General features: G+C 35.2%; 2 protein-coding genes across 15 annotated transcripts in view; one reads left to right on the top strand and one right to left on the bottom strand.

The window, feature by feature from the left end:
- The first annotated feature begins 855 nt into the window (after window positions 1-855).
- LOC124183453 (probable glutamate--tRNA ligase, mitochondrial) lies at window positions 856-5,704 on the top strand. Of its 4 annotated transcripts, none has more exons than XM_046571963.1 (9): window positions 860-1,048; window positions 1,136-1,302; window positions 1,813-2,047; window positions 2,896-3,306; window positions 3,371-3,596; window positions 3,904-4,064; window positions 4,138-4,310; window positions 4,391-4,548; window positions 4,612-5,704. In XM_046571963.1, exons 2-9 carry the CDS (start codon window positions 1,194-1,196, stop codon window positions 4,690-4,692), a joined length of 1,554 nt encoding a protein of 517 aa, XP_046427919.1. In that variant the 5' UTR covers window positions 860-1,048; window positions 1,136-1,193; the 3' UTR covers window positions 4,693-5,704. The 4 variants fall into 4 exon arrangements, with proteins under 4 accessions (XP_046427921.1, XP_046427919.1, XP_046427918.1 ...); XM_046571964.1 differs by having other exon boundaries at window positions 877-975; window positions 1,139-1,302; XM_046571965.1 differs by having other exon boundaries at window positions 856-1,302; window positions 4,138-4,235.
- The window catches only part of LOC124183452 (diacylglycerol kinase eta), a 34,579-nt gene continuing 25,116 nt past the window's right edge, over window positions 5,077-14,539 (bottom strand). For 9 of the 11 annotated variants that reach the window (XM_046571953.1, XM_046571954.1, XM_046571950.1 and 6 more), the window contains 3 exons: window positions 14,259-14,354; window positions 14,034-14,165; window positions 9,872-11,551 (listed from right to left, as the gene is read on the bottom strand). In XM_046571953.1, the coding sequence (XP_046427909.1) occupies window positions 11,246-11,551; window positions 14,034-14,165; window positions 14,259-14,354 (534 nt within the window). In that variant the 3' untranslated portion in view covers window positions 9,872-11,245. Of the gene's footprint in view, window positions 5,163-9,871; window positions 11,552-14,033; window positions 14,166-14,258; window positions 14,355-14,539 lie in introns of those variants that run through there. The other 2 variants (XM_046571956.1, XM_046571955.1) reach the window with 2 other exon arrangements.

The following is a 14,539-nucleotide window of genomic DNA, read 5'->3' as shown; positions in this document are numbered from 1 at the left end:
ATGAAGGCGTTATCAGTCTTCAGGTTTATGAATATTATGTGTCTCCAAATATCGAAGTCAACGTATCACAAACGCAAAAAAAGGCTCGACAGCCCCATTCTATACACAATTCTGAACAAAAACACTCCAGTGTACTTTCATTTGATGGAGAAATAAATAAATGGCACGGATTCTACGAAATCGCAATGGTAAATTCGTCGAAGTAAAGTCCCATTTTCAAATTTTAAAGACAAGAATCTTTCGTTTTTCGCAAGCAGTCTGAAAATAGGACTCCATGGATTGAATTCACTCAAAAAAAAAAAAAACGTTAAGTTCGGCACAAATTTCCACAAATTCGTGATGCAGAATGAGACCCAAGCTCGTTCGAACTCCCCGGCGTCCCAGAATTCCGTGAGTACTTTGAAGGCAGCGCTGCAGCAGCGACATTTACGCGGCAAAACGAAACCGCCGTTGCGCTCGCGTTGTCTGACTAAGTTTTTGGAACTAATTGTTTATAACGAAAGCATATCGGTAACGGATTTACAAACGACATGTCGTGCATCAATAGTATTATACACTTACCGTTCAGCATTGACACAATTCACACACTCAAACACGATCCGATACAGATTCACTTACCCGAAAGCAATCACTCCTCGACGTGAACACAGCGGCGGACGGTAAGCGATCGTCTAGCCACTCACAATCAGTACAAACTACAGTGATATGAACACGAACGTACTAACCGACATAATCGTAATTGGTAGTTGGTAAACAAACCGAGAGACTCCTGAAACATGCGACCGACGCTGAGACCGATCTTCACGCAATTCCAAATGGTTCGAACGGTCCGAAGCTCGAGCGACGTCTGCGAATGCGCTGCGTCGGCGGCCTGTCGCCAACTTCAGGCGGCATGTGACGTCACAAATCCACGCGCGAATGATGTTTGTAGGTTATTGCCGGAAAGTGAGGAAGAGAATAGTTTCGCATTTAGCTGTAAGGAGAAGAAGAATAAACGTCACTGGCAATCAGATTTAAAAATTTCTATTGTTCTTCTCCTTCTCTTTCCTTGGTTAGAGTGTTTGGATCAGCATTTGTTACTTCTTACATGGATATTGTTGTTTCTTAGTCTTTTATTTATTTTTTTTATCATCTTTTGGTTTGTTGCAAACAGATAAGAAGACTTGAATTTCACGGCTTGACGATTTACTAATATGCAACGTAACATATTGAGGCCTCTGACAAATTGTTACATATCATCGTCGCAGAAACGATGCTACAGTAAGCAGCAGGTTCGGGTTCGATTTGCACCTAGTCCAACCGGTGAGTAATTGAACATGCGGCTGATAAACCGAGAAGTGCGTAATATGGCGCAGTTAAGCCGAGCGGTGCACTTTGCCGCCTGTGTTTTTGAATGATTACGTCTATCACGAACTATGCACATTGAACCAGGCACATGGAATCCGAAAGACAAACGGCGAGAAGACGTACCAATGCAACGGAATTCAAATTTTGAAGAAAACACTGAACATGAGAGATTTTGCTACCGTTTTCAGCCGAATACGATATTCATGTACTTCTGTAAAACATGTAAAAAAACAAATGAGAATAAGATTTAAAAAAACCGAAAAATTCTTATTGGCAAGATTTACAGAATTTTTGAAACTTTGATTCAGTTAAAATTACTATATTCATGTATGTATCACAGTTGCTGTAAACACCAGTTTGACAATTAATAAATTTAATTTCAAATTAAATATATCAATTCCATGGCTTTAGCAATAATGTAAAACAAAGAATATAGAAAAGTCCCAATATTATATCGTTAAACAGGACACCTGCATCTCGGAGGTCTGCGAACAGCTCTATATAATTACCTGTTTGCCCGTTCTAACAACGGCAGTTTCATACTGCGGATCGAAGATACGGATCAAACGAGGTTGGTTCCAGATGCAATCAAAAAACTGCAGGATGATCTTCTCTGGGCAGGAATTATCCCTGACGAGGATCCGACGAGAGGCGGACCAAAAGGGCCATACCTCCAGTCAAAGCGCCTCGAGCTGTACAAGTACGCCTGATCACTAGTCAAGCGAGTAACTGAGACTGTCAGAAATGGCATTAAATCGCACACGGCTTATTTTTTTAAATTTAATTTGATCAATAACGGATTTATACCCAATACATAATTAAAAAATTATTACGTGGGATAAAAGAATATAAATTCTAAGCATTGATTAGAAAAAATTAAATATATAATATGAATTATAATTGATAATACGTATTAGTATTCTGACATATATCAATATACAGTATGAAAAATAATTAGCCAATTTAACAAGCTTGTTTTGATTAATATTTATATATTTACTTTTGCATTTCATTTTCAAATGATGATATACTTGTTGAAAATAAATCAAGGACTTCTAGGTTTTGATTCGCTATAACACTCGTTCCATAAACATAAAACTTTTCTCCAGCTTTACTTAAATTCAACAATGTGGTAAATATTATTTTGTTGATTCTAGATCTTCTTGATGGTATGTAAAAATCAAAATGCGATAAGCCTTATAACCATATGGGATTCTAGATCTTTGAATTTATGACACTTAAATCTCAATAGGTTTAAGTTTTTCGTTGCAGTAGTAGTGATGTTTGTGATATGTTTTTTAAACTCAAGATTAGACTGCAATGCAATCCGAAGATGTTCAATTTCCTTTACTTTCTCTATTTTTTCTTCATAAATAATGATATTGTTGCTCATTTAATGAGTATGCAATTCTTTTCAATTACACAAACCTTGGATTAAAGATCATTATATTTTCTAGTGACCATTTCTTGTTAACTTCAATATCTTTATGCAACTTATTATTATCATCAATGTTTCTACTACTTTTATAAACTTTCCTTATGTTTCAGTGAGCAGGTCGAGACTCTTCTGAAAAACGGATCCGCCTACAGGTGTTTCTGTACTGATCGCAGGCTAGATCTTCTGAGACGTGAGGCGCTTAGGCTCAGACAGATTCCAAGGTACGACAATAAATGTCGCCACCTTGCCAAGGAGGATTTGGCAGAGAAATTGAGAAGAGAAGAGCCCTACTGCATCAGGTTCAAGCTCGTCGGGAATATTAATTCCTTCGACGACCTTGTTTACGGGCCTACGAGTTACGACGTGGCGCAAAACGAAGGGGATCCGGTAATCATCAAGTCCGACAAGTATCCAACTTACCACTTCGCCAACGTGGTGGACGATCACTTCATGGAGATATCGCACGTCCTGCGTGGTGTTGAGTGGCTCATGTCGACGCAGAAGCATATATTGATGTATCGGTGTGTGTGTTCGCTTCCTACTCACAAATGCTCGACAATGACTGGTTTTTTTCGGATTTTTCAGGGCTTTCGGATGGACGCCGCCGCTCTTCGCACATCTTCCACTGATCCTCAATCCAGACGGTTCGAAACTGTCCAAAAGACAGGGGGACATAAGGGTCGAGAACTATAGACAGAGTGGAATATTCCCACTTGCTTTGCTCAACTTCATAACTCATGCTGGCGGTGGTTTCAACAGGGCACACGGTAGGGAGCAGCGATGCTACAGCTACGGGGAGCTGATAAAGCAGGTAATTTGATTCGCTTTTGCAAAGGAAAAAGAAGAAGGAGGCGAATTGTTGACTAACTCTGAAGTTACTCGCTTTTTTACCTTCTTGCTCTTCTTTTTCCAGAGAAATATCTAGAGAAAAAGGAGAATGAAGGGGGTTATTTTGCTAATTTAATTTTGGATTCGATAGATTTAGTAGTTTCAGGTGTTTCTGAAATGACTAAATAAAAGAATAAAAACATTACATTTGATGATGTTGTATGACCTTGAAACGCATTCAAGTGGAAAGTTCTTAGCCAGATTAACCACTTGTTTTATTTTGTATGAAGTTCGATTTGTCTGCTGTGAATGTCAACTCCTGCAAACTGCTACCCGAGAAGCTATTGGAGTTCAATAAGCTGGAGATATCGCAGCTCCTTGAGGAGGAGAACAACGCAAAGTTCCTTATCAACAAAGTCGTTAGGCTGGTCAGTGACGCGTTTCCCGACAGGTAAGAGCTCTCTGTCCGTCATTGAAACTGTTCTGTGAGTTTAAATATTCTGTGCTCGATGTTTGATCGCCAGATCGAAGGACGGCACTCTGCAGCTGGACGAGAATCACGTTCACGACGTTCTCAATTGGGCCAAGAATAGGATATCAAAACTTGAAGACCTAGTCAGCGGTGAGCTGGCTTTTCTATGGGTGGTTCCTCCCCCCTCGACTTCAGCCATTAGCCAAAGCCCCACCGAATATTTGAGTAAAAAAATTCAAAAATAGATACATATACGTACGAGTCTCTGCTGCTGATCATGTAATAAATAAATCGATTCTTACCAGGAATACTGGAGGAGTTTGATAGGCAGCTAGCTTCCAAAGACGCGGATTTCTTCCGAAAAGAGAGTCTGAAAGACTGGTTGAGGAATTTCGCCGACACAAACGATATTCCGTTTGAAAAATTCATGAGATTATTGCGCAGCGTCCTAAGCGGCTTGAAGGTAAGACTCGTCATGACGCTTTGATTAGCAGTTTTAAACAGTCTGGTCATTCTTTCGAAATAGGAGGGTCCAAGCGTGGCTGAGATGATTGAGATTTTAGGCCAGAACGCGACTCTGGATCGCGTGAAACGAGCTCTTTCCTAGAAAACAAAAACGAGGACTCAAGCAGATTTTGTGTACATAATATTATCGATGGTTGTACAGATTTCGAATAATTGTTAATGCTGTTTTTATCGTAAGTAGAAAAAAGAAATACAAAATCAAATGACAAAATAAACCTTTTGTAAATATACTTAACTGCGTACTTCTGCCCAAAGAATTTTATAGACACACTCGCATGAATTTCATGTTTTCACTTGAAAAAAAGCCGGTGAAATGAATAATTAAAAATAAAAAAACCATTATACCAGCTTAAATATAACATCGAATTTTTTTCTTTGGTAGTTCTTGTTCTCGTTGTACCTATTAATCCTATGCCACTTTAGTCTCCTAGCACTAGTCCTCGATTTACTTGTAGTTTTCATTTTCCGTCGACGATCCGAGGGTAAAATTATTGACTCACATGGAACGTGGACGGTTTTTTCTTTTCTATTTTTTAACACACTTTAGCTGAGCTGTAACAATAAGGAATAGGAAAATAAGCGTTTCATTAACAACAAAATAGAGTTCGAAATGTCAAGAAGTTTATTATTATTATCATTCAACCTTTGGTATAATGTAACTGTTGTATGTACCGGCTCAATCGTTATATCGATCGATGTGCGAATAAGAATAATAAGAATAACAACAGTTGTAATAATAATAACACTAGGAACAAGGAAAATCGTGCGTATTTATAATATCATAGCATAGCGCGATATAGTATTAAAAGATATTGCCAGAAGAGTTCGAATCTAAATTCACTATACAAATATAGTTTCTGTCAACTCATAAATATATCTGAAGAAGTAACCAGGACTAAGAAGAAGGATCGACAAGTCGCTCGTTTATCGGTAAGCTGCCGCAAAAAGATCGTGGAGTGGCGAAAATCGAAATCGAGCGACGCGTCGGTCATTCTTTCACGTACTGAACACGGACAGCGACGACTGGTTAGCGCATTAAATGTTATTATTATCATAAGACAATAGAAAAGAAACTACATTTAAGTGTTGGGACAAAAAGAAAAAATACAATACTGTTACACAAAAATTTGTGAAGTTTTAGTTTAAAATTATATGTATATAGGTATAATACAAGTGTACATTATCTATGTTGTAAAAATAATTTAAAACGATAGGTATTTCAATGGCCCGAGGATCATGTACTTTTTTAGTCCTTGCTTTTAGCTCTGAAATTCAGACATAGAAACGATGAATGAAATGTTATTACTAGTAATGACAATACATAACTTGTGCATAAGAGAAACAAGTATGTATTTATCTATTCTGTGAGATATTTATCGAGGAATAAATCGTCGATTGTATTTGTCCTGTTTTGTTAAAGTTTTTTGGACCCAAGTTATTGCAGAACTCTTGCATACTACAAAGTCAATCTCTTCGCGTGATAATAAAAAAACTTCAACAAGGTTTTGTATTTTATTCCTCGTCGTTTGCAGCTCGAAACAACATGGATAATATTTATTATCTATGAACAGGATGCTGAATTAGGACGCGAGAAGAGAAAACACAAGGACGAATTTTAACAATATGGCAGGTAATCGATGATGATGATGTCGATGATTGTATCGGGACCGATAAAGAGAATAATTCTAATTATATTGCAGCAATGTGCTGAGTGGCGCATGTTATTTTTTTTATTTTTTCAATTTCTTGTTTAAGATTTATTAATACATGATTTAGATCAGGCATTCTGTGTATATTAATTACCTAGATCATTGTACGCATATATATATTGGTAAGATTTTCTTTTTTTGTTTTTCTTTCTTTTATCACAGAATTTCTTTTCAAATTTAAAGTATATCGTGTATAGTCGCTATATTTATTTATTTATTTATTTATTTATTTATTTATTTACGAACCGGCTATATAAATATGTCGTTAATATCTATTCCCCCCCCCCCCCCCCCCCCCCCCTCCAATATTTTCTTTATTTTTCTTCAATGTAATCTGTGAATAGGGTATGTAATTTTAAGTCAATATATTTAAATACAATGTAGAATATATTATGTATATATGTTTTGGAATGAGTGATTGAAACCCTTGTTATGCATAAGTTTTATATTATATATTAGGGTGGTCCTTATTTTGGGTACTCGGAATTTCAAACCTCTCACCCCTTGCATATCTCCCATTTGCCAAAAAAAAAATGTGTGCAAAGTTTAAGCCCAATCGGACAACGTTTACCCGTGGCCCAAGAGGGTCAAAGTTTAATATTGGAGCCAAATGGTAAAAACGAGCTTGAAGGCCTTTATTTAAGTAGACCAGCGAAAAAAAATCGTAGCAGGCTATAATCCACAAGATTTCTAACTAAATTCACAACTAATTGAATGTACTGATACCGAGTTCCGCCAAAAATTTCTATGTCGAGTTGCAGATGTACGTATTTGCAGATGTACGTATGTTGTAGAATCTACGTATTTACATCTACAACTCGACATAGAAATTTTTGGCGGAACTCGGTATCAGTACATTCAATTAGTTGTGAATTTAGGTAGAAATCTTGTGGATTATAGCCTGCTACGATTTTTTTTCGCTGGTCTACTTAAATAAAGGCCTTCAAGTTCGTTTTTACCATTTGGCTCCAACATTAAACTTTGACCCTCTTGGGCCACGGGTAAACGTTGTCCGATTGGGTTTAAACTTTGCACACATTTTTTTTTTGGCAAATGGGAGATATGCAAGGGGTGAGAGGTTTGAAATTCCGACTTACCCAAAATAAGGACCACCCTATTATATATGTATGCATGAAGATTTGTTCTCAACTTTGAAGGGTGTCTATTTGTTTCCTTGTATATTATTCTCTTTGAACAACAGCTATCCGTGCTACGTATTATTGTAATTAGAGCAATAAATTTTCACGATTAACGCAGAAGATTTTAGAAATTTCTGTGCAAGTAATAATTATCATCGATCAATAATGACGATAGTAAGAAGAATAATAATAAATTATAATTACTATTTCGTTATAATAAGATTCCGCGGTATAATTAATAATGTAATAACTACGAATGTACGATTATTACGTGTAAACCAGTCGATAGATACAAACTATTGCTTATAGATTTAGAATATAACTTCGATTAGTTTCAATTTGTTTTATTAAGTATTAATATTATTATTACATTAATTTTTTTTTCCTTCCTTTTCTTGTCCAGATATCTTATGTACGTATGTAATATTTGTTGGATTTATATTATTAGATTAATTTTTATTATACGGTTGAATATTAATTATTTATTTATTTTATATAATAGTGGTTCATCATTCATCATTTATCGCATAGATAAAGGTATAAGTATAATTTTTAAACTTTGTATTATTATTGTTATTATATTATGTATGTAGGTCGTTCAAGAAACAGTCTGAGAGATGTGTGCTATTATTATTATTATTATTATTATTATTATTATTATTATTATTATTGATCAATATTAGTAGTTTTCAGAAAGGAATAGTTTTCTTTCTTCTTCTCCTTCTTCATTTTTTTTTCGTTTGTTTCATTTTCGTTTTTTGGCGGTTTTATAGCTTGTTTTTTCATTGTAATGATAGGTATCGAGGTACACATTGATAATAATACAGAGTATAATATAGAAAAATTTACATTTTTACATTAATGTTAGGTATGCTGTGTGTATAGTATAGATAGATAAATAAAGGTATATACATGTACTCGTGTATCATACATCATAGTGATGAAGGCAAGAGATATATTTTATTGCCTCGAGGAGGCTTCTCCGTTAGAAGAGGAGAGAAAGAGGAAAGTGCGCCGCTGATTATCGACAAATTTTACAACTTGAACGAAGTATTATTGTTATTATCATTTCCTGTTTTTCATTTACTTATTTAATTCTTTATTTATTCATCATCTACTCGAGGATACCAAATCTTTTGCACGTGTATAATTAAATTATCGGTTTAAAATATCCCCTTACTTAAGCGGGAACCTAAGCCTTGAGCTCAATAAAATGTTAATACTTTTCAGAACGGTATAGCATTAATGGACATGTATGGATACAAGTATGAAAAATACGGTTAAAATCCCCGACTTGCTTCAATTTGAATATAAGGTTTACTGTAGCATCAAAATTTTGGAAGTTGTAGCCACTATAGTACTGGTCGGTGAAAACCTGTGCTGAAATCTGCGATCACGATCTCGGCCGAACAGAGTATATGAAATAAAAAAATTTGGGATCTTTTTGACAGTCAAGGTATCCTTTAGACTTCTATGCGACAGATTTTTGATAAATTGAAATTTGGCAGAGATATGAAATTTAGGACTAAAAAAAATCCGTTTCCTAGTTTTCAAGTAACATTTTAACCTGTATTTAAGAAACGAAACGACGAATCACAAGTTTGCCTCACAAAAATCTAGTTCGTAATGACATAAAGCTACAGTGCAAATTTCAGACTGATCGGACGAACCGTTCTGAAGTAATTGTGGTCGGAGTTATGAAAACTCATATATGAGTATGTTGAAACCTAGAAATCTAAAACAAAAATAATTGAAAATCTAACAAAAATAATTTCGAGGCTTAGACACCCCCTTAACTTTCGTTTTGGTTCTCGTTTCACGATTTCAGTAAGCAATTGTGTATATTTTCGATTATTCTTTATTATTTTTACTCTCAGCAGCGCAAATAAATGTATTTTTTCGTTCAGCTGTTTCACTTTAATATGCAAGCGTAGCATTCGTTCAACGTCAAGAACCGCGAGTTTATTTCAGTTGTTGTCTTTCTTTTTTATATACCAACTTTATCTTTTTATCGTCGAAAAGAATACTGATAATTATTGCGCCATATCGTTCAATTGCTTATTTGTGTATATATATATATTCGACCATTTTTTTTTTCCTTCTTGAGTGAAGATTATCAAGAGATTATTTCTTTCCTATTTTTACATCCCGTTGCATCCCGTCTCAACTCTTCTCTATATATTTTCATTATTTGGTTCTTTGCCGCGTATAACGGATAATACTTTACGCCTTGAAGAAAACGGCAGTGCGCACGTTACGGTTAATTATAAGTCCAACTATTCTTCTACTTCTTCTCCTAGTAATCATTAAAAATAATAATAATAAGAATGTTAAACAACTAATAAATAATATTAAATACTTTACGTAACTTTAATCTCCTTATGCCTAGTAATTTTTTTTTCGATACCGTCGAAGGGACTGGTACGCGTGTGACGCAGGTATTCGTAGCTAATCGCTACAAATTCCTTGCACTCTGTAGCAATTAAAAACAGTTCACAATGTAGGTATAGGTTTGTAAATATTACATTTTATCTATATAACATTGTAGAAGTCGGGAAGATTCAAGGTTTAGCGTACATTACGTAATATTAATTTACTTTATGATTAGTTTTTTGCTTTCTCATTATCGCTGTCTCACACTTCGTCGTCTCTCAGTTCTTACGATACCATTTGTGAGCTTCGAATATTGTGATATTGGTACGCGTTATCTCATATTCAATAGAGAAACAAAATATAAAGAGAAAACAATAACGCGGGTGGAAGAATGATATCGATATCGAAAGAGATTCGTTCGTCTGATTATTATACGTATATATATTTAATATTATAAATAGAGAATGAGATCAATGTTAATTTTTTTATTTTTGTTACTACTGTTTCGACGCGTATTTTATCATCTTCATAAATTGAGATTGCACACACTTAGTCTAATATTATATTCATTTAAATCTGTATGATAGAAGTTTTTTTGTATTTTTATCATCATCTTCTTCTTCTTCAATCCTTCTTCTTCTCCGCAAATACGATTTTTACTCGAAGGGAACAATGCGTTTGTCTTCGACTTCTTCACTGCCAGATTCCAGCAGGAATTGCTCTAAAGAACTTTCTGATATCTTTTGTACGGTTTTTGCAAATTTTTTCCATTGTAGTTGCAAAATAAAAAAGATAGTGTCACACGGCAAAGTGTGGAAAAGTGAATTGTTCGATCAACAATGTCTTTTTTTCTCTTCATTTTCACGCTTAAATGCCGTACTCACTTTTGTCGTCGTCGTCGTTATTGATTGAACTTAATAGGAATGGTAAGCGAGGTAAAATATGTAAATCATTATCGAAGAAGAGAGTTCAAGATCATAGGCATACGAATTTCCCTTTATCCTTTCCTTCTTTGACTATGATCATAATCATTATTATATATTAGCTTAAATATATAGTGCTTAAAATAAATACCTGTCGGTTTTTTTTTTTTTTTGGCTCCTTTCCATTTTTTGTTTCTTTGGTTCCCACGTCGGAAAATACTAATAATATTTCCCATTTATTAGAAAGAAAAGTAGCGGTTTCCTTTTTCTACTTCTTTGTCTCATCTTTTCCATCATCTTATCTTTGGTATTTTGTTTTCGTGATTGCAAGTTCCTCTTTTTCTCGATTTAACACTTCGAATTTCGTCACGATCGTAATAAATGTTTCCACTCCAACTAAGAGATCCTCAGTTTATTCGTTAGTTCCTGATTCGATCGCCAAGTACGAGACAAATCGAGTATGACGACGACGACGACAATACCGAAATCTACTAATTATTAAGGTCGTTGATGGCCTGTAGAATTCGCTTGACGTGTCCGACTTTGGTAATGCCGAGCTCTTTGAGATCCCTTCTGGCCAAGGTGAGCAATTCCTTACCTCTGATGTCGTGCGACATAAAATTCTCAGCATATTCGCCAAGCTGAAGACTCTCCAGCCACGAGCAAACCTCGGGCACGTTCCAAGTTGTCGCTTGATCGCGAGCCGGCGCCGACCCGCCGGGATGATTTCCCGAACCCCATCCTGTCCGGCGAAACTTTAACCAGAACAATCCTCGGTGACGATTCTTTTTATCACCCTGTGGAGCCAGATTTACAGACGGAGAAGAGCGTTAACGGCGTTCTTGTTAGCTTTGTTAGTTCTATTTATTACAGTAAAGGAAAAGGGGGCGGGGGGTGGGGGGTGGTGGTACAGCTTGGACAGTCTAAAATCATACCTATTTTTAGGAGTTTTTTTTAAAGAAAATAAAACACTTGGAGCAATTTGCGTTTGAGGGCTTTATTATTTATCGTTTCAAGACCATTTTAGAATTTGTTCATTGAAATTAATAACAACATGGCGAATATAAGTAGCGAACGACTCTGTATTCGAGGGTTTTTGGGGTGGTGACATCCTGACATCACTATCCAATTTGTGATAAATGAAAAAAAAAGTTTTGCAAATATACACGATTATGGATAAAAAATTCCATTATTCGAACAAAAACTTGTTACACAAATTTGGATGACAAAATTTTGGAATTGAAATTCAAAAATCTAGCTAAGAGCTGGAATTGATTAGTAAGTTTTAAGGATTGTGTAAAAACATAGTGATCGGATAAAAGTTGATCGAGAAATATGCGCTACCGGATTGAAAACGTGGTCGTCCACTACTTATATTCAACATGCCACCATTTTGTTATTAATTTCAATGAAAAATTTTAAAATGTTCTTGAAAATATAAATAATAACGCCCTCAAACTCAATTGCTCTAATTGTTTTTATTTTCTTTAAAAAAAAACTCCTAAAAATAGATATGATTTTAGACTGTCCAGGCTATACCCCCCTCCCATCCCCCTAACGGAGGCAAAGTCCACCATCCAAAGGTTGTTACCAATCTTAGGTCTCTATAATCGAAATTGTACAATGATATTTCACATTCTCTAATCGTTATCACAAAGAAATACGAACAGAATTTACAATCGTTACGTAATCATGAGTATCGATACCGAATTGCAAGTTTCAGATTTTCAATGGAATTTCCAGATTTTATCAGGTCTGTAACAACCCCGATGTGTTTAATTTTCAGCAAACCTGATCGTTGGTCAAAATTTCGATCAGCGCGATTTGCAGAGAGATCGAAATGTCGACCGTAAGCTGATTCGCTGAAAATTGGGGAGTCCAGCCACAAGCTTGTTACATTTCTAGGCACGTTAGGCGTGTATTAGTATTAGACAGAGCTTCAACTGAGCGTGCCATCTTTGGTGAACGGTTCATTCTTCATACAAAAAAATAGAATCGATATTGAAACACGAATTTCACAAATAATAATATGATAAACGAAAGGATTGGACAAGGAATATATGTTCACCAAAGAAGCCATTGTGCAATCATAAGCATGCGAACATGCTGTGGAGCAGTTTTTTTTCTCATTTCCCTGCGACTTTCGTTTTCCCTTTTTGTATTTAGTGATAAAAATACCAAATATTAAATAAAATTAGCCAAAGTAGCAAAGTATACCGAGCGTAATGAGTTGTAAATATGCACGACTAGCAAGCAAATCAAGAAAAAAAACAGAAAATTAAGCAACGAACCAACCGGTTTATACTGCTGATATCGTTACACATTCAATTATACCTATATCCTATGTACATACATATACACATACATTGTACATATTATAGTATATACATATATAATTAGATACTATAAATTTGATGAAAAGCGTATTACCAGCAACGGAATTGAGTACTCAGTCAATCCGAAACAAAAGCACAGGACAATTTATTAATTATAATGATGATAATAGTAGTGGCGATGATAATAATAACCATGATTATACTAATAATAATAATAGTAATAATAACAGTAGTAATACTAAAAATACGATGGTGTTTTACACAAGAAAACAATGCGTGTGGGACGAATTTGTGAGGCTATAAAAGACATGTCGTGACGGCAAAACAACGACTAATAATAATATGATAAAAATAACGATACTAACAATTTATTCATTTTTACATTAATGATAAATTTTTGATATAGATTTGTTAATGAGAATTTTGTGTGTACTTTAGAAAGCTCTATGGGGAGTAAATATAATTCAGAAATCGACGAGTCGCAGTTGAACAAGTTCCTGCTTTATATATTGATAAAAATACATATAGTGTGTTTGAAAAGTTTTGCAGCTCTAAAATAAACTTCCTAAATTTGGATAAAAATTATTAACGATTTTTTCAATATCAATCGCAGTTGATTGTAACGCTTTAGGTGAATTTTTTCACAATTTGTAAGCAATTATTTATTGGTTTGAAGACCCAATTGCTTATTTTTCATAAAAAGAAAATTGTAATTTTCGATCTCATAAACTGTTTTTTTTTTCTCGGCGCAGAAAATTAAATGCAATCAGAAAACAAGCGACAAGTGTACGAATTTCAATGATAAAAAATTTACAAACAGATATAACTTAATTGTAGGGTTTGAAGAAAATGTGTGCGTGTGTGATATAAAAAGATGTAGGTAAATATTTACCCTGGAAAGAGCGAACATGTATTAGATGAAAATAATGTGAATGAATTGTACCTGTTCGTCAGCCTGCAGATGATGAAGGTACACGAGACCTGTGCCAGATTCGTCAAAGACACATTTCCTCAGTTCTTGTTCCATGCCAGCCAATGAAGCAGACAATTTGCTCTCCAAGTCTTCTCTCAGTCTCTGCGATTGAAAATTGAATCAAGAATGACGCGACAAACAAAAATAGATAATTCGCGAAATGGGGTGGAGACAAGAATGGGGTAAATTTCTCACCAAATTATGCGCTTTGTCCCTGAGCAGCTCACAAGAGTCTTCGTAAAGCTGTCGAGCGCTAGAAACGAGCTCCGTGACGACGGGCCTCAAGTCTGGCTGAAATTCAGATGCAAACGGTCCGTCTCGTTGTGTTCGAAAAATTAAAATTAAAAAGTTGATTATTCGTAAAGTGCGCCTTTTCGGTGTAAAACACGACCGAAAGGGCGTATACTTTACGGATACTCGAATAAAAACTGTTGTTCGCGCCTCGGCCGTAAGGTTTTACTATTCAAATTCGACAT

The sequence above is a fragment of the Neodiprion fabricii genome, chromosome 5, assembly GCF_021155785.1.
Source record: "Neodiprion fabricii isolate iyNeoFabr1 chromosome 5, iyNeoFabr1.1, whole genome shotgun sequence".
NCBI lineage: Eukaryota > Metazoa > Arthropoda > Insecta > Hymenoptera > Diprionidae > Neodiprion > Neodiprion fabricii.
This window is presented reverse-complemented; position numbering and strand designations above follow the sequence as displayed.